The sequence below is a fragment of the Amblyomma mixtum genome, chromosome 3 (genome assembly GCF_055824585.1).
Source record: "Amblyomma mixtum isolate Tamu chromosome 3, ASM5582458v1, whole genome shotgun sequence".
NCBI classification, from domain to species: Eukaryota; Metazoa; Arthropoda; class Arachnida; order Ixodida; family Ixodidae; genus Amblyomma; species Amblyomma mixtum.
Window position 1 is genome coordinate 213,127,005 of NC_143014.1, and position 24,308 is coordinate 213,151,312.

Consider the following 24,308-nt stretch of genomic DNA (forward strand, 5'->3'; position numbering starts at 1 on the left):
GCAGCAGTACAGACAAGAGAATTTCAAGCTTCTGAAGGACTCACTGTACTGCACAGTGATCACTCGACCGAAGGAAAAAAAAAAGGACACCATTATTTCCTCCAGCTCGTCTCGCCAAACTCCTGCACAGCCTCGCGCAAGATTAAGAGCTCACGTGGCTTATAGCAGTGCATACAGGTTGTCCCAGCTAAAATGAATCAAGATTTAAAAAAAAAGCAAAGCATTCTTCTACAAAATGTTGTTAAACTCCATCTCACAAGCCGTTTGCAGCGCTCTGTGCGCCGTAGCGACCTGAGCCAATCAGAATGGCGTGTGCTGAAAAACGTGTTCCTCCTCGGCAGCTGACCCGAAAGACGCGGGTTCGATCCCGGGCGTGGCGGTTGCATTTCGATGGAGGCGAAATGCTATAGAGGACCGTGCACTGTGCGATGTCAGCGCACGTTAAACAGCCCCAGCTGCATGGTTAAAATTATCCGCAGCCCTCAACTGCTGCGTCCCTCATAGCCCTAGTGCCTTCGGGACGTTGAACCCTATCAACCTTAATCGAAAACGTGTTCCAAAACTCCTGAAACTGGGAGTTCACAACATCGCTAACGAGCGCAGACAAGCCCAGAGACAGGCTCAAATCGCCTGGCTGTCCAATACACCTACCGACCGAAAGATCAAGGGATAGAGGGCGAGGCCCATGACGATCGCAAGAACAATAAGAAACCGGAGTCATATAAAGCCCTTATCGAGAAACATGCACCCGGACCTTAATACGGCAAGAAGAATGGCCAGGGCCAGAAGCTTATGCACATGGTGCTTTTTTTAACCGTTTACGAACTAAAAAAAAAAAAAAGGCGCTGATAGTATCGTGAATGCCGTCTTCACGGAATGTACTATCAGCGTCAAATGAAACGCGAACAAAACACCTGAAACGCGAGCACAAAAAATCAAGCATATTAGAGGCTGGAGGTTGAATACAGGCGTGGCATATTAACATTTCAGAATAGCGGTCTTTTCGGCTTCGATGGGAAAATCAACTGCTCATGTATTTTGCCTCCCTAGTATAATATCTGCGAGTTGTGCTGTTCGCGTTTCAATTGGCTTGTTCGCGTTTCATTTGACGCTGATAGTACATTCGGCTCGGCGGACCCAAGATAAGGACATAGCGGTCAAAATGATTTAATTAGGCAAATTTTGTTAATTATATATCTTTAACTCTTCAATTTACGCTGCATGCTGCAATCGCAATATTGAAGAGTGTAAAGATTCAATTTGCAGCATGTAAGTGCAACAGATATTGAGATATTCGCGGTTGAATTTTCAGCCTTTTCGGATCCGATTCAGGAACTGAACGCTCAGAGTGCGCCGGAAATCCCGCCCATTATACTACGTAAGAGATGGACGAAATGATGATGAAAACGACGGCGCCAGGGCTAGCTCCGACTACGGGAGGCAGGCGCTCCAGAGGAGCGCATAGTCGCTGCCTCCGTGAGCAGCACGCGCTCTTTTTTCGTCATTGGCATTGAATTTGGAGGCACGTTTCCTGCCGTCAGCGGCTTCGAAATAGTAGCACGGTGATAACGCGCAAGATTTCCCTTTCCGCTCTGGCTCGGACAAGAAGGGACCGGTGGCTTATCGGCTTCCGATTTATTATTTTTCACCGGAGTCTCCACTGGTCCGCTGCCGGCTGTCGATTCTGTTAACAGAACGAACAAGGGTGCTGCAATACTATACCAATAAACTCTGAATGAGCGTTGCAATGGCAGGGCAGCCGCAACCGCGATACTCGTTGACCGAGAAGGGGCAGATGGTTGTCGCGTGCGTAAAAACGAATGGCAACGCTCGCCTCGCCTCAAGACTTGCGCCTCCGAGAATCCTGTCCACCCGGTTCCGTCACATACGATGTTCGCTAAAATGCACAAACTGTTCCGGACCACAGGACCTGTGCTTCATTCAAGGAAGGCAAAGGGAGTCATCCTGAGTGAAGAATTCGAGATAAATATTCTCGCCTACATTCGTGCATACCCCGAAGCCAGCATCCGTTAAATCGTCGAGGCCGTTGGATCCTACCGCTATTCAGTCTGGAGAGGGCTCAAGAAGCATAGTTTTTATTCTTACCACATATTGCTGCATCAGGATCTCAGTGAAGACGGTTATAAAGAGCGGTAGGAATTCTGCAACTGGGCGCCCGTTGATCAAATGTGAGGAAGACTCAGACTTTTTTAGGAAAGCTATGTGGACGAACGAGCCCACTTTTGCCGTAATGGGGAAGTCAGTGTATGTGCACAACGCCCACTACTGGTCTGATCAGAAGCCGCACTGGCTGCGGTGGTCAGTGAATGCTGGTGTGTCATTTACTCAAATCGAGTAGTGGGGCCGTACTTTCTGGAAGAAAATCTAACAGCGAAGTCATACACAGCGAGCATTCTAAATGGTGCTGTCAGCGATTTCATGTCCGAGATCCGGTCCAATCCACGGCTCGTTGTTTCAGCATTGCGGGGCGTCTGCGCACTTCTCGTCGCGTACAAGGGATTGGCTCGACGGCAACTTCCCCGCGGTCAGTGGATAGGGCGCGATGGAATCATATTCCGGCCACCTAGGTCAGCCGACCTAACTCCATTAGACCTCTTTCTTTGGGGTTACGTCAAGGACGAAGCCTACGCAACTGAACCCGAAGAAGTGGCAGACCTCAAACAAAGAATCATCAAAGAATGTGCGAATATACCCCCCCCCCCCCCCCAGGTTGTGAAACGAGTTCTGCAGTCCATGAAGGAGAGATTCATGGCATGCGTCATGGCACCGAGATACAACGGAGCAACAGTCATCAGTTCACGTCTTTTGAAATTACTTTGGACGAAAAGTAATAAAGCACGTGCAAACTTGCCCACCGCTCCTTTCTTGGCCGAGCCAGAGCAGAAAGGGAAATTTTGCGCGTTATCACCGTGCTGCTTTTTCGAAGCCGCTGATGGCAGGAAACGTGCCTCCAAGTTCAATGCCAGTGACGGAAAAACAGCGCGTGCTGCTCACGAAAGCAGTGACTATGCGCTCTTCTCGAGCGCCTGCCTGTCGCAGTCGGAGATAGCCTTGGTGCCGAGGTTGTCATTTCGTCAATCTCTTACGTAGTATCGTGGGCGGGATTTCCGGCGCACTGTGAGCGTTCAGTTCCCGTATCGAATCCGAAAAGGCTGCTAATTAAATCGCGAATATCTCAATACCTGTTGCACCTAGGGACGTGCTGCAAATTGTATTTGATTTGAATCATTACAGTCTCCAAACCTGCCATTGCAATATGCAGCGTAAAGTGAAGAGTTAAAAAGATAATTAACAAAATTTGGCTAATTAATGAAATAAATTTGTCCGCTATATCCTTATCATGTGTCCGCCAAGCCGAATATACATTACGTGAAGGCGGATTTCACGATACTGTCAGCGTTTTTCTAATCGGTTAAAAAAAAATTGGCAGAGGCTTAGCTTGGTTAAGCCCGGTAAGTTGCGAAAGCTGCGCCTGGTTTGGCTGGTCACGTAGAGCGAGCGCCTCCCCCACGGCAGCGGCGCGCGGAGGATTCGCTGGGACGATCGCGACGAGCTGAGTTGGGGCCCCGCTTTTCCACAGCTGGTATGACGTCACACATAGGTCCCGCTAAAGGTCAATGGTGGATACTCCGGGACGACGGCCAAGAGCGGAAACCTCGAGCAGTATTGCTTTCGCAATAAAACACCCTGTATACCAAGCACTCAGAAAAAGAAGAGGTGTGATATACGCAGACGCAGAACTGAAAGTTTCTTCATTTGAGGCCCCGAAATCGACAAAGAAGGAAAATAGCCTCATAATGGCTGAAAGCATCATAGCCGGTAACGACACTACAGTGCTCAGCGACTCCAAGCTCGCTATAAAGAATTGCAGACGCAGTATCACTAGAGAAGCGTCCTACCCCTTGATGGCACACGAAGACAGAATCCTCGACAAAGAGGTAAAAAAAAATGACCGAAGACACTTTGGAAATTCTAAAGTGTACTTGGCGAAAGCCTTGTGGTCAACCCACTGCCGCTTCCCCGTACCGCTTGGCGCGGAATCACTGGGCCGCTTCGAAGCCATGCGTCTCACTCACTCGACTGCAACGAGACGCCGGGCGAAGGAGCGGCGGTGCAGCTGCCACCGCCAACGCGCGCGCACTCGTTCTAATCTACTGCTACTGTGTGACGTCAAGGTTGGTAGCACAGCTACGCCACCTCACCGGCGCGCTGGTTGCTAAGGAGGGGAGGAGGTTGAGCTTTTACTTTCTCCTTTCCAAGCTCCCGCTCCATTACAACGGACAACGCCGACGGCGACGCCGCGATACGCAGAAACGGGCGCCTAAGAGCTGTGCTCTAAAAAGAAATCGATTATAACACCCAGTCAAACTGACCAGGACACCAAGGAATAAACACAAACAAATATACGTCAGCTGCAGTGCAAGCAGCAGCGCAATTTATTCCCGAGCGCGCGCGGCTCCACTAGCTTCTAGAGTTGAATACAACTTAAAAAAAAACAGCAGTTGCCAACACTGGTCCGCGGCGTCCTGTATTACGCCGCTGGCCAATCGCAACTGTAAACGAAACTAGCTTGTTAATCTACGTATAAAATCTCTAGAGCTCATAATTTTTTTCTTGCGATAAGCTTCTTGTTTACGTAACAAGAAACGATTAAGCAGCGGTCTACTTTTTTGTCGTGGAGTAATTCTGTGCGCGGAGGCTGAATGTGGGCGGAGCTTCACTGCAGACTTAAAGGGATACTGAACCAAACTTTTGGAACTGCTCTTTTGCATGTAAACAAGAGCTTGACAGCTAAAATTGATATATGCAACAAGCATTTTAGCGAAAAAAGGCGGATAGCACGTTTTTTCGCGATTTATTGCCGTGTCGTTGCACCTAGCGGCCGCTTCTGGAAGCTGCGACTATAGACGTCATAACACCCGCGCCCCCACTGTTCCTGCAGGAGAACGACTGCCATCGCTACTCGCGGATTTTTCAGTTCTGTTCGTCCTCTCGGAATTGTTCATCCTCTCAGAAATCGTGGAGGCTATGCGGTATGCATGACAGCTTTGTGACATGCGCGAAACCCCCTTCAAATTTCATAGCAAGCAACATCAAAAGTCCCAGAAGTCACTGCTTTATAACAACATTGGAAAACGCTTGCTTGTTTAGCCGGTATGGGCTAGTTTTTTTTTTAAACAAATGCTTCTCTTCTGTGCTATCGTAACCAAGCACCAACGTCTACTCGTCTACAATAGATTTTTAGCAAAGCTCAGACGAGCTCACCGGCAGTAGCAGGTGTGCGCCCCATCTGACCGCGCGCCTGCTAGTGCGCGTGCGCAGCTGCAGCCTCCGGTAATCCGGTATACGTCTATTATATAGTACTTCTCCGCTATGCTAAAACTCTCTAATACCTATACGTTCTGGACGTTCATTCATTATGTATTTTCAACTGCATGGTCTATCTGTAGCGGTTGAATTGAATGTTAAAAGGAGCCTTAAAGTGGAATACTAAGTCAAGCTGCACTGATATGCTAGAAAGCCGCCGCAGTGGCGTAGTGGTTACGGTTACAGTAGGTACGGTGCTCGGCTGCTGACCCGAAAGGCGCGGGTTCGATCCGGCCGTGGTGGTCGCATTTCCATGTAGGCGAAATGCTAGAGGCCCTTGTGCTGCGCAATCAGTCAGGGGCTCTGAAAAACCCTCCGAGGAGAGCACATCGACTCGCTGAATCACTGCATTCTGTTGTCATGAACACTTGAGCCAAATAATGCACTTCTACGCGTAGCAGAGAGCCCATAATCACGCGCGAAAGTCGGCAAGCCCTTTCCGGCGACTTTTTCATGCTCGCGTCCTCCTCTGTCACACGCTGCTGCGTATACCAGTTGAGAAAGATGGCTATTGGCTAGATTCTTTCGAACATCAGGCAGCTATACCATGGCTGCGGCCAATAAGCGACGTAGCTCCGGTGGGTCAGGGATCTCCGCCCCCGAAGGTGGGGCCGGCGGAGAAGCGCCGACCTTCCAGCGTCCAAAAAGTGACGAGAGGAGAGGGAAAGGCGCGAAGGAGCTGCAATTCAAATTTTGGCTACAAATAACTGAGTTTCCGATCAGCGCACCAAAAAAAATTCTTGCTGGAGAATATCTGTGAAGCAGCATACAGCAACTTTATTACAGCCCTTTCAGAGCCCTTTTAAAGAACCCCAGGTGGTCGAAATTATCCGGAGCTCTCCACTACGGCTACCCTCATCATAGCCTGGGTCGCTTTGGGATGTTAAACAACATAAAAAAAATTGGCGGGGCTTAGCTTTGGATAAGCCTGGTAGGTTGCGAAAGCGAGCGCAGCGCCTCTAACGGAAGGAACGCGCCGCGCCGCGTCTAAAGAAGGAACGCAGTGCGCCGCGTCTACAGGTGAGGCGTGGGTAGCGCCAGCCGTTACCCGACGAGCCAAGTGTGTAGCCCGTCTCTCGCTCCTGGTATGACGTCACGCTATAACGTCACTAGCGCCTCTAGCGGGAGGAGCGCGGCGCGCCGTGGCTACTGGCCGGCGCTGCGCGACGAGCCGAGTTGGTAGCCCGTCTCTCGCTCCTGTATGACGTCACGCTGAGACGTCACTAGTAATGGCATGAGGTCAGGGGTCATTCTAGATGTCACGTGTGGCTACCGGCCACCGCTGCATGACGACTCGACTTGGTAGCCCATCTCTCACCCTGGCATGACGTCAGAGGTCATTCTAAAGGTCAAACGTGGCTACCGGCCGCCGCTACGCGAAAGGCCGTTCATGAGCGTAGTATTGCTTTGATGTGCTAGGGTCGCGTTATCGCAAATATGTCACTTTTACCGAAAACAAAGCACTGATAATCCAGAAAATTGCATAAAAGTGAAGTACACGTGGCGCCACCGCTTCCGGATTCCTGCAACGCGTAGTGCGAGAGGTTGTATGCAGATGAGCAAGCACACGCCGAGATGCTGCCTCTCGGGGAATTTAGACGCGCGTTCTGCGTCCCAGAGAAATACAGTCGCCATAATTTCTTTTTTTTTAAGAGCATTGGCAGAAGAAGCAGACTCAGGGTGACAGTCACGACAAATTGTTACCGTCGCTGCCCCGACCCAGAAACTGCTAGCTGCATTTAATAGTCCGGGTTTCTAGATATACTTGCAATGAGGGCTCCCTGGGCGTCGCCATACTGCTCGCTGGACCGTCGTCTGCACCTCGCGCTAGCACTTGTGGAAGCGGCAGCGGAACCGGTTTACAGTTCGGAGAGGCGTTTCTACGTCTCCCTCGCCCGGATCAAGGAACGATATCAGCGTGACCACAAAAAAAAAAAAACAACTGCCGATGATTACGCTACTTCCTAACGCGAAGTTTGACCGCCGCTCATCAGCTGTTTCGGCTTTTCGATAGATTGAGGCAAAGAATTAGAGCAAGACATGTGTGTAAGGTTACAGACAACTTGTCATTTTTCGCACATATTCCTTCTAGCCGCCGCGGTGGCTCAGTGGCTATGGTGCTCGGCTGCTGGCCCGAAAGACGCGAGTTCGATCCCGGCCGCGGCGGTTGAATTTCTTTGGAGGAGAAATTCGAGGCCCGTGTACTGTGCGATGTCAGTGCACGTTAAAGAACCCCAGGTGGTCGAAATTTCCGGAGCCCTCCACTACGGCGTCTCTCATAGCCTTAGTCGCTTTGGGACGTTAAACCCCATAAACCAACCAACCAACCATATTCCTTCTTCAGGAAACACTCCAATAACAGTTCTTGATTGTCATGAAGGAAGCTTTGTGGACGGAGAAATATATGGATATATGCTCGACTTGCTGCACCAATGGCTGGTTCTCAAAGACGAGGTCTGCGCAAGTAAGTTCGCGATGTTGTCACAGCTGTGGTAGCCGTTACGAGCGAGAGGAACGGGATGTTCTCCCGGATAAGTGGTGTGGGGAAGCGCTGTACTCATCCCCTGTGGTCCGCTTCCCCGTAGTGTACCCTCAACTCGTCCCTGGTGGTTCGCTTTCCCGCAATGCACCCTTCTCAGTTGTGTTACTTTAACTAACAGGGCAGGGCGCTGGCATCGCAGCGACACGCCTGCCTCAGAGTTTTCCCTTGTCCTAGCGTGGGCGAACATTCGCTCGTAACCGCGCTGGTGAGTCGGACGTCCTCGATTCCTAAGCGTATTTTTTGCTAGCTGACGTTACTGTTGTTGTAGCAATAAATGCCTGTTTGTGTCAGCCAGTGTGTCGTTCCTTTGTTCCCTCAGAGCAAGGCCCGCCGTGGTCGGCGTCCGCTCGGTAGCGTACGCGACCACGGGGTGGAGTCTGGCGGTGTTGAACTGGGTCAGCCGCACTTAAGCGGGGAGAACGTATATACCTCCCCAATTAAAACCCCACAGTGGTAAGAAAAGAAATTCCCGCTTGTCTTTATATCTACATTAAAGTCCCCACCCACCCTGGCAGGTGGCAGCGTATATGGCACAACGTTGTCAGTGCCAAAGCATGCAGGGTAAATCTGTCACTACCGCCACGTAGCTGAAAGCAGGTTTGAGGTGTCCACTGTTCCAAGAGGGCAGTTATGCGCCTTCCCTCTGGTTCAGGTGTCCCCCGAGATGTGGGAGACAGCTACTGCGCATCTCCTTTCCTCAATAAAATACCGAAGACACTTTGGAATTTCTAAAGTGTGCTTGGCGAAAGCCTTGTGGTCAACCCACTGCCGCTTCCCCGAACCGCTTGGCGCGGAATCACTGGGCCGCTTCGGAGCCATGCGTCTCACTCACTCGACTGCAACGAGACGTCTGGCGAAGGAGCGGCGGTGTAGCTGCCACCGCCAACGCGCGCGCTCTTGTTCTACCGCGGCGCTGCCAACCTCCAGCGCCGCTTCTCCCCAAATTTGCGACAAAAAATCCCTAGATTTCTTTAGATACGAAAAAAAGCGTTCAAATGTGAAAAAAATGTATTTATGCAAAGTAGGAAGTTTTATCATGCAGCTACCCTATTACCAGAAGTTTATAAGCAAATTAGCTGTAAATTTGAATTAAAGGATCTAAAATGAAGAACTTCTAAATGAAGCTGCAAGATAAACCTAAAGAGCTCTTTGGTGGGCTCTATTTCGTGTATGTGTCTTTTTTTTTTCACTGTACGTGAGATATTAGTAAACATGCAGATGCATGTTTACTAATATCTGGCATAATATCTTGCATCGGCATGTGAAATTAACTGAATTTCTTTCCCTCAAACGTTGTGTTGGTTTCGACTTCAGCCGAAGGATACTACGTGCAAAGTGTCTGGAGGTCGCTTGAGGAGTGTACGGAAACTGCGATATAAAAGCTGCCTGTCCATTTGCTGCGATTGCTCTAGAGGGCGGCTGACGTAACAGTTTGAGTCAATTAAAACAATGAAGCAGTGATTGTTAAAGCTTTTGTACGCCTCATGTGACCTCAACTCACTTTGTTCATCGTGGTGGAACTGGGAATTATGGTTTATGGTTTTGGGGGGTCTAACGTCCCAAAGCGACCCAGGCTATTAGGGATGAAATAGTGAAGGGCTCCGGAAATTTCGACCATCTGGGGTTCTTCAACGTGCACTGACACCGCACAGTGCACGGGCCTCTAGAATTTCGCCACCATCAAAATTCGACCGCCGAGGCCGGGATCGAAGCCTCGATCGTCTTTCGGGTCAGCAGCCGAGCACCATAACCACTGAGCCACCGTGGCAGCAGAACTGGGAATTGTTCCCCTATTTAGACTATTTCCAGAAATGCGCTCCTTTCTAAAAAAAAATGACGCCCTTGTTCTTTCCTAGTTATCAAAACAAACATGCAGATATGCTTACTAAAAAAGAATTTAACGTCGTGCAGCGAGCTCCAAATACAGCGTGAGGAAAGGGCTGCGCGTGTTGAGGGAAGGAGGTGGCACGCCAGATCACAGCAGCGGGTGCCACTGGCCACGTCAGGGACCATACACGTCCGATTACGTCCGTGTAAAGGCTGGTTGGCATGCAAGCGACTGAAAATTGAGCAGCTCAGTGCTGCGAAAAATTTGTAACTTGTTGGAACACCGCCGCTCTGACTGCTGGAGCCGCCCCGATGGCTCTAAACAGCTTTTGCTCCGCAGCAACAAAGCGTTTTCACTTGCATGTGAAACAGGCTTCGAGCGCGCGTCCGTGTTGTACAGGCCTCCGTCAGTTGCAGAGAAAAAAATCAACGAAAAGCTTTCACTGTCTTCCCACTTTGAGAGAGCAAAAAAATACTCCCCGAGCAAATGAGATGTCCCTAGACAGCACAAAAATACCCTTTTCCCCTAAACGACGCCCAAATTCTTTATGGTTGGCAGCACTGGGTGTCCACCTCCACAAAAGCAATGCTTTAGCACAATCCTAAACCGCCAGCTATTAATTCTGAACGACGACGCCGGACTTGGTTGTTAATTCGCCGTAAATAACATCCGCCTTTGTGAAGTAGTTAAAAAATCAGTGTCTTTGTACTTCTTTCACACTGCAACAGCAATTACTTCGTATATGTGTATATCTGACTTTTGATTACAACATTGCCCCCGGTAAGGGGCATGGGCTGTACCCGAATGTAGTGCAATATCGGGACAGCCCGCAGCGTAGCAGGAGCAAGCTCTACCACTAAGCCACTTTCCAAAAATTAAGACATGGCGGGGTAATCTCAGCTAAGAGGCCGACCCAGACCTCCTCCCAGCTGACCCTCAAGGTAGTACCAGGTACTCGCACAGTCTAAAAGAAAAAGGAGAATCACCAACTCTCACTAACGCAGCATCATACATCTTGTCAAAAAAAGCGACCTGTCTTGAAAGTATCTGTTATTTGCACCACTAACGATGGCCTGAGGCACGAGGATCGCTTATAAATCGACACAACATTTTCGGCCGGAGACACCGTGGTCTCCGAAGAGACGCCATCTTCGTGGATGGATGGATGGATGGATGGATGGATGGATGGATGGATGGATGGATGGATGGATGGATGGAATGGATGGATAGGAACGCCCCCTTTGAAACGGGGTGGTGGCCATGGTGGTGGCAAATGCCACCATGCTCAGCTTTTCTTCTTTATTTTTTTTTGTTTACTGTGTTGGCAATTCTCATTAAGAATCGCCACCATCTTTACCTACGGTTTCCTACAATTCTAACCTTATACCACATCTGTTTTTCAGCCACCAATCCTCCAATCGCTTTTTGCTGACTTCCACTGCAGATTTATTTACATGACCATTGTTATCTTTAAACCCTAGGGCCTCAGGAAGAGTGACTGCGCCTGCATCGACATCCGGATGGATACCGTCACATTTGATTATGAGGTGTTCAATTGTTTCCACAGATCTACCACACACTGCACATGTGTCATATTCTTCGTTAAATTTCTTTTTGTAGCTGCGCGTTCTAAGTACTGCCTCTTGAGTTATCATAGAAAAATTCTTTCCTGATCTGCCTTTTCCAGCATCGATATAGTTCTAGACTATGTTTCTTTTCCATTGAATTCATCCAATTTTTAACTTCCGCGTTTTTAACCTGTCGTTTAATGCTCTTTCTTTCTCCGTCCTCATGACCTGCATACTTACTGGTTAGTGGCGGCACCTGGCAGCAGCAAAGAAAACTATTCTGCCACTAGTCCTTGTCCTGACGATACCACTCGGAAACTTGGACATGGGTAACTTAGGACCAGCGCAAGGTCATTACTAGCGCTCTCTCTAGAATAGCCCTCCAAGGTCTATCCTTTGCTTTGTAAGGGGGCCCTCCCTACACGGAGAGGGGTCTCAAATGCCATGTAGGGGGCAAATATTTCCACCACCACCAGAGATAATTTATCCGGCGTTTAAAAATCACTGGCATGCTACTCTGCATGGGGAAGGGAATTTGGGAGACAAAGACGGAAGGAGAGCGGTGCAGAAAAGGCAAAATAAAAGAAATAGAAAAGGGAAGAAGAAGAAATGCGGCCATTTAATGCGTACTATGGTGCATTGGCGAGTAATGATGTAACGTATGTAATGAAGTGCGTGGTCCGAAAAATGGGCTAACAAAGTTGACTGCATGAAGAATGAGTGAGGGTAACATGCAAGGTGAAATTAAAGCTTTTCAAGATGTCCTATGTCATTTAGATATGCAAACAAAAAGTTCATTGCATGTCTCCGTTGCCTAGCTAGGGCATGCGCGTGCTCTTGACGCGCGCGGAGGGGGGCGCGCGCGTTTTAGAGGGAAAGCTCTATTCCTCCCGTACAAAGCTGAAGGTGATGTGGCTACGAAATTTGACCTTCAAACCAGGAGGAGCGGAGGCTTGGCTCTGACGTCATGCCACGTGGCTCGCCACAGCTGCGTATGCGGAGCCGACGGCACTGTCGCAACTGCCGGAAATCGCGTGAAGCGCCGTTCGCTATGTAAAAGCGTGTGGCGTTTGCTTACCTTCAAACAAAGCCATGGATGAGCAACGTGCCGCAGCTAGTGCTTCAACCACGACCATGACCGGAACAAAGCCAGTCGTCGCTTCAATACATCGTTGCCGTCAAGTGGAATATGATGGTCTTTACAATATGGAAAGGCTTTCGCTCATGTTACTAGGTTCAGCCGGGTTCAACCACAGCTAATTTTTTTTTCTGTCAATGTGGTCGTACCTGTACACCTCCCACGTGCTTCGCTGCTACCTATTACTGTATTCGGGACGCAAGACTAGGCATAGATGATTTCCGTGAACTGTAACTACTGTCAAGTTGGTACCTTGGTATGGCAAACGACGTCCAAGAACAAGTATTCGAAACCACGCAGGCACAATGTGCTGACTCGCGGAGAATATCAGCCCCGCCATTTAAGAGGGCCCCTTTGAAATTGAATTTCATTTGGGTTGAACACATTTTCGATCTCTTTTGCAGTTTGAATTAACAAGAGGAGGCGCTGGTTATGGCGGCAAGTTTGAGGTCCAAAAAATCGAGCAGTCAGTTGCAGTGCGTTCAAAATTGCAGGCACTCTTATACATTGGTTCTATAGGCCATGTCACGGTGCCACGAAAAAGTCCGAATAATCAGGCATGTCCGAAAAATCAGGTCAGAATTCTTGGTGACTCCAGCAAAAGCTGCCTGGCAAGTCAGGTCAAGCGGAGCTAATCTCCGACCATTGACAGGCCAGGCACGGGCTCCAACGAAGTCTCCTCCCACTTCCGGTCTTAGCGTTCACGGGCACAAGCAACGATGCTCAGTACATCCTCTAAGTCGAGCAACTTCACATTCCGCTACATGTACAGCTGTATTCCCCTTTACCAACGCTTACAAGCTCACGCTGCTGAGCATGCTGACGAGCGAGAACTGCTGCTATTTCATTCTTTGGCTCTCTGAGGAACTACCGACTGGCCTCCGCGCAGCAGCTCTATTATTATTATCCAGTTGTGACGTCATATCAACCGCTGAGCTGTCCAGGTTTAGCACGCACCTGCGTCAACCCCAAACCCCTGCTGCGCCATTTGATTCTATGCGCCGCCGCCATGCAGCTGCGACCTGAAAGAGTTCGGTTGCGACATAGGAGGTGCCTGACACAAAGTGGTCACGAGAGACCAACTGCCACCAGCTTCGACGAATTACCATACCACGCCATGACAAAGCACAATTACTTGCAAACGGGCCATCAGCAAAGGGCAACAGGGCTGTGCGGCATGTTCCAGGCTGATTTCCCAGTGTACACTTGGAACCATGTGTATATGCTAAGCACGCTGCCATTTTAGAATGCCTGCCTCAAGTTTCTCGTGTCAACATTACTCTGAAAAATTGTTTATTAAAGATTCTGTAAATTAGTCACATAAATGAAATAAAAGTTGCCATTTAATGTCTGCATAACTGTATAATATGGCTTCACTGAAAGCAAATACAAAGGTGTCATAGCTAATTGTTTGGATAACTTATTCATGAACACACGCTATACTCAAAAAGTGAGCTATTCAGGCATGCCAGCCACGAAAGCACACATTTTTTACAAACTAAAAAAAAGTTAAACAAAACTACCAGAACTGACAAATAAGAATGGACATTGCTTTCATTTTGAAACAACAAAATTAAGGCAGAAGCAAAGTGAGAACTGCTGAAAACACTTTATTTAGTAGTGCTCACTAGAAAGGAGAAGAGTCTAAGACAGCACTCATCTCCATTAAAAAAGAAAATCTCCGAAAAGCATGCAAAATGTGTGCGGCTTTTGTTAAGTAGAAAGGAAAATGTGGCACACTGTGTATGGTTTATACAAAATCCTTGTCTTATGGCACAATACAATGCCCTCATAAATAGTGACAATGGCAAAAGGTGGTCTCCTGTGTGAGATTGTTGTTTTGAACCAGGCACAAGCAACGCACCTTGAACTGCACCAAGATGAGGAAAACAAGAAAATATCAAAGTGAAATGCACCATCTGACACAATGCCTCTACTGGTAGGTGAAATGCCCTTCTTTAACGAACCTGAGCAAGCACATGAGGAGACAGTTCGTACACAACTGACACCGTAACCAATACAGCAAAAGATGTGATGAAAACTAAACAAATGCAGAATGCAAGGTAGTTACCAGATCAGGCACCTTCTGCTGGACTTACCACAGTTTACCAAGAAACTGCTTACATCAAAGTTGAAAGAGCACTGGGGCCATATTGCGTAACTTTTAACTTTACTTTCATTTGATTCCCTGTCATTGGTACCGTCCACAACAACCTATGTCTACAGGAAGCCATGACCAATGACAGAGAACCAAAAATAAAGAACAACAAAATTAAATGTTACAAAATATGGCCCCTGGAGTCTGACAAGAGTTGAACTAGCCATGTTGCATAGTCCAGAACCTAACTAGCCATGTTGCACAGTCCAGAACCTTCAAACCAGTAAAGAGAGCTGCTGGCTACTGTGACTTGTGCATCATGAACTAACATTTTAGGAACTCCGTTTAGCAGGAGATCTAATGATGCAAGACAAAAAATAAAATATTTTACCTCTGAAAAACTTGGCAGCCCAATACATATAAACAGGTGGCCAAATGTCACCAGTTAACCTGTTTGACTTTGTCAGACAACGAAAGTTTGGTTTGCCCATATTCATAGCTAGAGCTGTTCCACTTCACTGGCACATCACAGTGTCACACATGCATACAAAGGGCACAGGGAACGATTGATAAATGCAAAAAAAAAAAAAACATTCCATTTCAGAAGAAAAATCACGACATGCTGTACAACTTCAACAGAGGAGAAAGAGAAGGTCAAAAGAGCATTGTTAAAATGAGTACATGGAGGTGGCTAAGCAGCTTACCAACTACAACTTATTTATAACAAAATGACAAACAAAAGACACTGCATGCAAACAAAAATAGATGGATGAAGCCTCACTTTCAGAAAATGGCTGCTGAACTCATTGTGGGTACTTGCTGCACGGGCAGCACCTTCAAAGCTGCAATGAGTATTTTATACAGAGTACCCTGCACCTTTCACAACAGTGATGTAAAAAAACAAGTCAGCAACACAAGTTGGAGAAGCATGACAAATGCTTAGGAACCACATAAAATTTTATACAAAAAACAAGACTCGGCTCCGTCCTCAGAAAGCTTGTGTATGAGGTGTGGTCACCAGCTTACAGAGCCTGGTGACCACAGAGAACACAGCATGATACTCACACTGATTTTTCACTGCCTGCATATGCAACAAAATGAGCAACAGTTGTACTTATCGGCAGTGGTCTCACAGATGTGCGGGGCAAAATGAACCTGTCTCCAGTGTCCTGACAAAAGCAGCAAAGAGATCACCAAGCAAAAAAGTAACAAGAAGGCTTGAGGATTCAGGCAATAATGAAGAGCTTTTGCTTAACTGCTCTGGCTGACCCATCTTTCCTACCTTTACCAAAAAGAACTCAGTGTTGTCCTTAAAATCAAACCAGAATATAATGTGCTCTGCAGACACACCTAGTAGGCAAAAAATCTATCATTCAAGCTTTGTGAAAGCTGCCTGCCTACCCTTGACACTACTCCAGGCCTTAGTGGACTAAGAGGGACAATTCAAACAAATACCAGGGCACTGCTAAGCATAATAATATGCGGTATAGGTGTATCACTACACTCCCTCTTCAAGAAAGAAAGGTCCCACTGACAGGCTTACACTAGGGCAGGGGTTCTCAAACTGCGTTCCACAGAACCCTTGGGTTCCTTGTGCCCTTTGGGTTCTCCAAACACCTAAATCCACGCACACGTGAACCTCCTATTTCCTTTAATAACTTAATTCTGAGACTAATCATACTGTAATTGCTTATAGCAGACTGTTTCAGTATACAGCCTGTCATTCTTAATTGAATTTAGATATTTTTTGAGAAGTCGTGCATCTGTGTTTTATTTTTTGCATGCAAGTTATAGACGATGGACGTGAAGCCAAGACTTGGTGTTTCTCAGCATCATTTGAAAGCTGCTGGGGTTCCCTGTGGATAAAAAGATTGAGAGCCCCTGAACTAGGGTACAGCAAAAGACTGCTGCTCCAAAATCATGGGAAGAAAATTTATAGCATGTGTGGAATCATACGTTATATGAAACTGGTACAGAGTACTTGGCACAACCAACACATTAATACATTTTTGAATGATGCTTCTGCAACAATCAAGACCTCAGATGCAAGTACAAAAGCACAAACTACAGGGTCTTCAGGAACTTAAACACCAGATTATGACTATCTACATTGACATGGCAAAAGGCAGGTTTATTTGATGAGCATGAAAAAATACATGCATGCACAGAAAAAAAAAAAAGAGTTCAACAAGCTAAATTCTGAAAGTATGAGGAGAACACTAGGACGTTCACGGGCTGGCTATGAAGACTCAGGAATGTGTGAATGTGACCCCCTTATCTCAGTGAGTAATACAGTGGCCAGTCTATTAAAACAACATCAGATAAAGTTGCAATAGACTGCGATGTTTTATGCGATGGTAATGGGTAGACAAACAATGGCATTCAAATAAAACTAGGGGCACAAAACATAAGCTTGTTTCAAATGAGTTGTGGATGGCTCAGAAGAGGTAGGAACAAAGTGAACGGGATGCCACATTTTCCATGGTACCATGCAGAGAAGTGCATCAGCATAACCTTTTATAAAACAATTACTGTAACTTTTCAATGTATACAGCCTACCTGCAACAATTAGGTAACTTCTAATTGAAGCAACCTAAAGCTGGTGACACACTCTTCGAAAAATATTCATTCAGTCGTGAGAGTCAACCATGCCACCAAATCAACAGCGACAGCACAAGAAGTCTCCTAAAGAGTTAATTTAATCTCTTGCATGCACTAAAATGAGTTCAGAATAAAGTTCTTATCATTTTGGGTCTCAAAATTTGATAATCCACAAACAAAAAGCTTGAAGGATCAACTTTTGGCACCAACCAAAGGCTCTTTAGTGTTGAAAGTGAGCAACAGCAACAGGATGCATACAGCAAGAGCATCAGTGGCACTTACACAAAGGCATTATCAACACATGCAATGTTGCATAAGAGCACATATGTAAGCTGTCACAGGGCAGAGCTTTGCATGGCACTTTATGGCACTTTCATCAACCTCCTCCTTAAAAGTACCAAATGAAAACTACATAGGATTCAGAAAAATAAGGACAAAAAACAGCAAGGAATATTGCAGCAGTTTAGAAAACAAGCACTAGCAATTTTTCGTTTTAAACCAGAACGGCAATTCAATGCAGTTTTCATCCAATAACCTGTTTCTCTAAACTAGCTGGACCCATAATGTGGCACCAATGAATGCCAAATTTTTCAATACTAGCAGGTATGGACTGCTTACCAACAAGAATGCAGAATGCTGGGTGCCACTTCTCCATGCCACTTTTGCTTCTTTGCAGCAGTGGCACACGCAAAAGAGTATGAGCAAGAGCAGTAGGGGACAGTGCACTGAAGGTATATGGGGGAAGATGGCAGATAGGCTTGAAGTTGCTGTGCCTAGTTGAACTGTGGCACATTTGCACAACAGACTAAAAATTCATACGTCCACCTCAGGAACTTTACTCAGATACCTATACCATCCCCTGGTAGCAACCTCACTTCATTTGTTTCTTCACGGACCTGGCCACTTAGCCACAGCAAGTCACAAGTGTTTGGGATGATAGACACACTCCTTGCACTCCCTAAAACCTCGAGCAAAAGGACAAGATGCGAATGCCGTGCACACAACTATACTGAATGACAAAATTGCCAACAGAAAAGAAAAACAAAAGCAATGCCACAGTCACCACAACTTGCACGTTTTCATCACTTCAGCCACCACACGAGGCCAAGGCAACCATTTTTGCTTTACAAGCCAACCATCCAGATAAACTCTGAACTTATCCAGCATTATGCTCTTTGGTTTAAAAATGAGCCAACACAGAGGTAGCGATCGAATATCGAGCGTTAACATACCTAACACAGGTCACCAGTTCAAATTCCTGCCAAGAGCTAGACTAACTTAACTAGTAAGTTTATGCTGCACGATACGCGAAATCGTATGTCACCACCCCAAACACGCTGCGACAAACGGTTCAGCCGCATTGTTCATATGAAGATTCGTAAAGACGTGGAATTGGGGGTACATAGGTCGCCGGTTCGAATCCCTGCCGCGAGCTAGGCTCTAACTTAAAGGGGCTCTGAAATACCTTCCGAGGAGAGCACATCAACTCCCACAATCACTGCATCGTGTTGTCATGAACACTTCTACGTACATGCAGCAGAGGACTTACAATAGCATGCGAAAGTTGGCGAGCCCTTCCCGGCGACTTTTTTATGACCGCACCCTCCTCCGTCGCTTGCACCAGCGTATACAAGTTGAGAGGTGGCTATTGGTTAGATTCTTTCAGATGTCAGGCAGCTACCACGGCCGCGGCCAATAAGCCGCACAGCTCCGGTAAGTCAGGAAGCTCTGCCTCTGGAGGTGGGGCCCGCAGAGAAGCGCCAACCTTCTGGCGTGCAAAAAGTGACAAGAAAACGGGGGAAGGCGCAACGATGCTGAAATTTAAATTTTGATGACAAATAACTCAGCTTCTACAAAGTGCATTTAAAAAAAGTTCTTGCTGGACAATGTTCCTGAAGCGGCGTCCACTAACATCGCAGGCATACCGCAACTTATATTAGAGCCTCTTTCAGAGCCCCTTTAACTAGTAAGTTTATGCTGCACAAAATGCTGAATCATATGACACCATAGGGAACATTCTGCAGCAAACATTGGCCCAAAAATTTTACACGAATGTCAGGACTGAGTGGCCCAACTTTGATGCTTGCTAGACAGGGATATCACGCTGCCGACTGTTATTATTTTATTCCATTATGTAACCACGTCGGTTACCATGGCAACCCCTGGGTTACGATTTCAGTTATAACACTGTGACCTGAAACATGAGGAGTAGAGCTTAACGCTGTAAAAGTTCATGCAAGCATACCGTATAAACACGTGTAAGGGCCGCACCCGTGTATGGCCCGCACCCCGTTTTCCCGAAGGAAATGTTTAAAAAAAAATAAATCCGTGTAAGGGCCACACCCAAACTTTTCATGACCCAGGCAGGAACAGCCTTCTAAATGCACGCACCATGGCCTTCGTGATCGGCTCCAGCTGCGAGCAACGGTGCGCTTGATCACGGAGGCCATGCATGCGCCATAGCCTACGAGGTAGCCTACGAGCTTCCAAGTGCCGTCCATGGATGGCGCCTGAGGTCGTAGTCATCACCATCGTCAACTTTCTCCTTTGCAGCGACCTTCCACTATCCTCATCGGCATCAGTATCGCCAGCTCCCGCCTTTTGTTGCTTCTGTAGCGTGTTCGCCGTAGTTGTAGTGATGGTGGCTTTCGCGTGCTGCCACCGAGCGTAGCAGTTTTAGCACGATGGGCAAGCACCTTAAAAATTCAGGGGGGCACTTTGTTGACCTAAAGTGCAGTGAGGCGAAAGCCTCAAGCGCGTTGTTGCTGCTTGTGTCACTGATGTGTTGTTAAGATGTTAAGCTTCGCCTCTAAGAGTGAAACGCGACAGCGTCTTGCAACGCTGCCAGGGAGCCCATAGAACACCATCGCCCGTTTGGTTCTACACCCTGCTCGTTGTTAAATTGGTTTTTGAGGAAAGGAAATGTACCTGTCTCGCATATCTGGGTGGACACCTAAACCTCGCCGAAACGGGAAGGAAGGAAGATGGGAGTGAACGAAGACACCGTATTCACTAGACGCGCCTTTGTTCATTCCAAACCATCGAGCTGGCATGGCGTAGTGGTTAGCATGCTCGTCTCGCACTCTGGAGACCGGGGTTCGATTCCCGAACTCGACCAATGTCCTACTTGGTTTCATTTATTTATCTGGCTTGACTAGAAGAATTAATTAGGCTAATTGGTAATTAAGCAATTAACTAAACTCAGTCCCACTTACTTGGAGCATCACTATACGACCCCTTTAATTGGTGGCATGGTTACTAGCCAAAGTACAATTGGCCCCGTTTGAAATTCGCGCACTGTGATGTCACGACCGTTTCGACCAATTGAAAAGCGTGACATTTCCGTCGACAACTCCTGCTTACAACGATGAGGCATTAAAGGCTTCTGCCTTAAAAGCTACATGGCTGGGAGTTAGCTCTCGAACACGGCAAGCGTGCGGCGGGCAGGAAGTTCAACGTGGCCGAGGAGTGTGTCCGATGATAGTGCAACCAAAAGGATGCATTGAGAAACACAAGCAGCAAAAAGCGTGCTTTCCGAGGCAAGCCGTGCGAGTTTCCCGAACTAGATGAGCTGCTCTGCTAAGTGATGGAAGTGCGGAACAATGGCTACACGTTGACAGCGGATATACTGCACGGCTTCTTTTGGGATGAGCATGCACCAGAGCACAGCAGCAGCTCAAAGTTTAAATACTCCGCGAGTGATGATTGAACGCAGAATAAATGCCGCTTATTGCCTGATTGGTGTCTTTTTACTTAAAAAAATTTTTTTTTCGCACATCACGTGTATGGGCTGCACCCCGAAAATTGGCCCTTGAATCTGGAAAAAAATGTGCGGCCCTTACACGCGTTTATACGGTATATTTTTACTGCAGCACTCACTGTGTATTTCTGCTACCTCCAGACCTACGACCCCCAAAGTGGAGCCTGAAAATAACGATATTTAAAAAAAAAAAAAAACAAGACTTCGTATTGAAAGTACAAAATGAGAGAATTTTATAATGTGAGATTAAGAGAGATTCAGAGCATGTTAATGACCCCATCAAGTGCACATTGTGCAAGGATAGTTAAGCATGAATCAAATGTGTCGGTTTGTCTCTTTATAAAATAAAATGCAACCTATAGTCAGTGTAACAGCTTTCTATCTTTCCTATCTGCAAGATGAAGAAAACAATAACGAAGATATCACATTACGCTCTTGCCACTAAAACCAATATTTGGTCAAAAGGAACCACAGCTAACAAAGCAAAATGACCTGTAACTATTTTCAAAAACTTTTAAGTTCAACAAAAATGACTTCAGGCCACGAGAAAAAATATGGCAAACAAGTCTGCTTTGGCAGTAACTCGCAGATACAGAATTCGAAAAACATTAAGTACTGCATGGCAAACAGAAAAAACATAATCAGATCAGGCACACATTTTCTTTAACAAGGGTGCTTTTGGCAACATAATAAATTCAATTCAACATAATTGTTCAAGTGATAATGCAGAAATGCTGCTGTTATGACAGCTGCTGCCACTGCCGAGAAAATGCAGCACACAGCAAGCACTTCCTGGTGATGAGGTTCAACGTCTATCTTTTGCTGCTGCTACCTAAGCAAAAGCATGCACGAAGGCTTTGTAGGAGCAGGATGGGCGAGGTAACATTTCACATAACTCTCTTGTTACAAGCAGAAAATCTACCTTGGCGTGCTAATGCCCACATAGAGGTGCCAACAACAGATCATATGGCACTTTTGGAGAGCACCCTTCACAGTTATGTTACCATGCAACTCCAGTTGAAGAGGAAGAAAGAAAGAGGTCGGTTCCGCCTTGAGAAAGACAGTTAAGAAAAAGGAAAAAAGTAAGTGGTTTGGTTGGTTTTGGTTTTATGGGGTTTAACGTCCCAAAGCAACTCGGTCTATGAGGGACGCCGTAGTGAAGGGCTCCGGAAATTTCGACCACCTGGGGTTCTTTAACGTGCACTGACATCGCTTCAGTTCAATGATTGTGAGCGTTCACATATGTATGAAACACCATGTGTCCTTCTGGAAGTCCAGCAAATCAAGAGGAATCAGTCGGCCATCAAGCGAGGGAACACATGAGCTAGTGGCGGGAAAAAAAAAAGCTTTTCCAGAGTTCAAAAACCTACAAGACCCAACCAGAAACGTTAGGCCTTAAGAACTTCAATGACAGGGGAAACAAGAACGGTGGGATTGATAAAGGAAAATGCATCCACAAGCCACCTTACAAGCACAGACACCATGCAGGACCTGCTCATAATTAGGAAGGCACCAGGCACACGTGGAGAAAGTGCCCCCTCAGCTCTTGCCACTGGCACCAGCTCCAAGAAACTTGTGCAGGCTGGGCTCGCCCTCATCAATGGTGAGCCGACTGATGTCTGGCAGACGGCTCAGGGAAGGCTGGGAGCTGGGCAGAGGGGCACTGAACTGGCGCAGAAACAGGCCTCCACTGCCCCCTGACAGAGGGGGCACAGGCCCTGCCGACCAGGGCGGTGGTGATGCAGATGAGGTGCTGCTGCCCCCGTCTGCAAACACGGGCAGCTCCGGCAGGCTACCGGGCACAGTGCCCACACGGGCTGCCGGCGACCGACCACCTCCTCGTATGTCTTCATTCGCGGTTCCCTTCATGGCACCCGAGAAACTCAGGTCGTCCAGCTGCAGCAATTCGTAACATCCAGTTACTCCCGTCTGCTAGAAATGCACCCAGCAGTTAAACCTCCATCACTCTCCATTATTCTTCCTGATGACCACCATGCGCAAAATGCATGTGCCCAGCATTTTTCCACTCTTCCCCCTCTTTCTCTACTCTTCCTGACATGAACACTTTTGCTCCTCTCACTAAAATAGACTTTAACCTTTTCAGGTGCCGCTCACCAACTCTATGAAAAAAATATTTTTTTTTCTCGTAAATAGTCAATAGGGGTCACAAGAAAGCTATTTACCTTGTCCTGGAATGAGATACCTCCACCGCTTATTTTCTAGAGGTGTGTACACAATCATGTACAAAGCGCTTTGGTGGTCGTAGCTATGCGATACCGGAGAGTATAGCATGACACATCTATTCATTTGATGACATTTTATGCATACTGCCATTTAGAAGGAAATAGAGTCATTAGAATAATATAGCTAATTATTCTGTCCATGGTTTTGATGACAGAACAGGCGAAGAACAGTAACTCGTTCCACCAGGCAGACAATCCCCCCATCAAAACGATCAAATAGCCATTGAAAAATTTAAAGTCTATGGGAAGTAGCCTACAGTTTCTACCATGTACCAGCACCTAGCTATGACATACGTGGCTTCCCTGTCGACGAACTGGATAGTAGTGGATGTTTCAATTCATTCATCGTTGCCTTAAGCGCTAACCGCATGAGGCGATAATTCGCGGCGACACGCCGCGCGATGGCATCGCGCGATGAGCTGAAGGCCGCCGAACCACTGCCACTCATCGCGTCGCCCGGTTTCTGGGTTTGCAGAAAATTTCGCCCATCGCCCGGAAGTGCGGCGCGAGACTAGCCAATGACGGTAGGTCTTGCGGGTGCGCAACTTCCGAGCCGTTTTGCGCGCGAAAGTCGTTTTTTTTTTTTTTCACCGGAGCAGCAGCCGACGTAGCCCTCACCACGGCAGGCTGTTGTGTAGTGTTTTTTTTTTATTTTGCATTGAATATGGAAGGTATAAGATTTTTTCTACCCCGGCATCTGCTATCGCTGCTGGTAGCACCTGAGCTGGGGCAGCGGAAATAAAGGATAGCAGGCAGTATGTAGAAGTGAAAGGAAATGGGTGAGGGGATAGTAGAAAGACAGGCATTGTGAGTTTCCATCGGCGTACCATGGCGGACAAAGACGCTGGGGAGGCCGGCAGCAGACTGAAAGAGCGCGCGCTCATGGAGGAAGGAAAAAATGCGTGCGCTTTTCTGTCACGTGACTTTGCGTATTAGACAAAAATAAAATTATTGCCCACATATATTTTTTTCAATGTTTTTATTGTGTTTTATCTTGTGTGGAGCCTTAGGAACGTTGTTTTACGCGTTAATTAACGCCAAATGACTGAACGCTGAAGTGGCAGCAGTCGAGCAACATTGAAAACGCGCCGCTCCGACGCTGAGTCTCGTCGCTTCGTGCGGTTTGCGCCAGCGACAGCGAT

At 47.2% G+C, this 24,308-nt stretch overlaps 1 protein-coding gene and 1 pseudogene across 3 annotated transcripts in view; both read right to left on the reverse strand.

Moving 5' to 3' along the window:
• Window positions 1–10,542: 10,542 nt before the first annotated feature.
• Window positions 10,543–10,679, reverse strand: LOC149353564 (U2 spliceosomal RNA; annotated as a pseudogene).
• Window positions 10,680–14,054: 3,375 nt separating this feature from the next.
• Window positions 14,055–24,308, reverse strand: part of LOC149353565 (carboxyl-terminal PDZ ligand of neuronal nitric oxide synthase protein-like) — a 44,878-nt gene continuing 34,624 nt past the window's right edge. For all 3 annotated transcript variants that reach the window (XM_089582657.1, XM_089582658.1, XM_089582659.1), the window contains one exon: window positions 14,055–22,819. In XM_089582657.1, coding sequence (XP_089438783.1) covers window positions 22,463–22,819 — 357 coding nt within the window. In that variant the 3' untranslated portion in view covers window positions 14,055–22,462. The remainder of the gene's footprint in view (window positions 22,820–24,308) is intronic.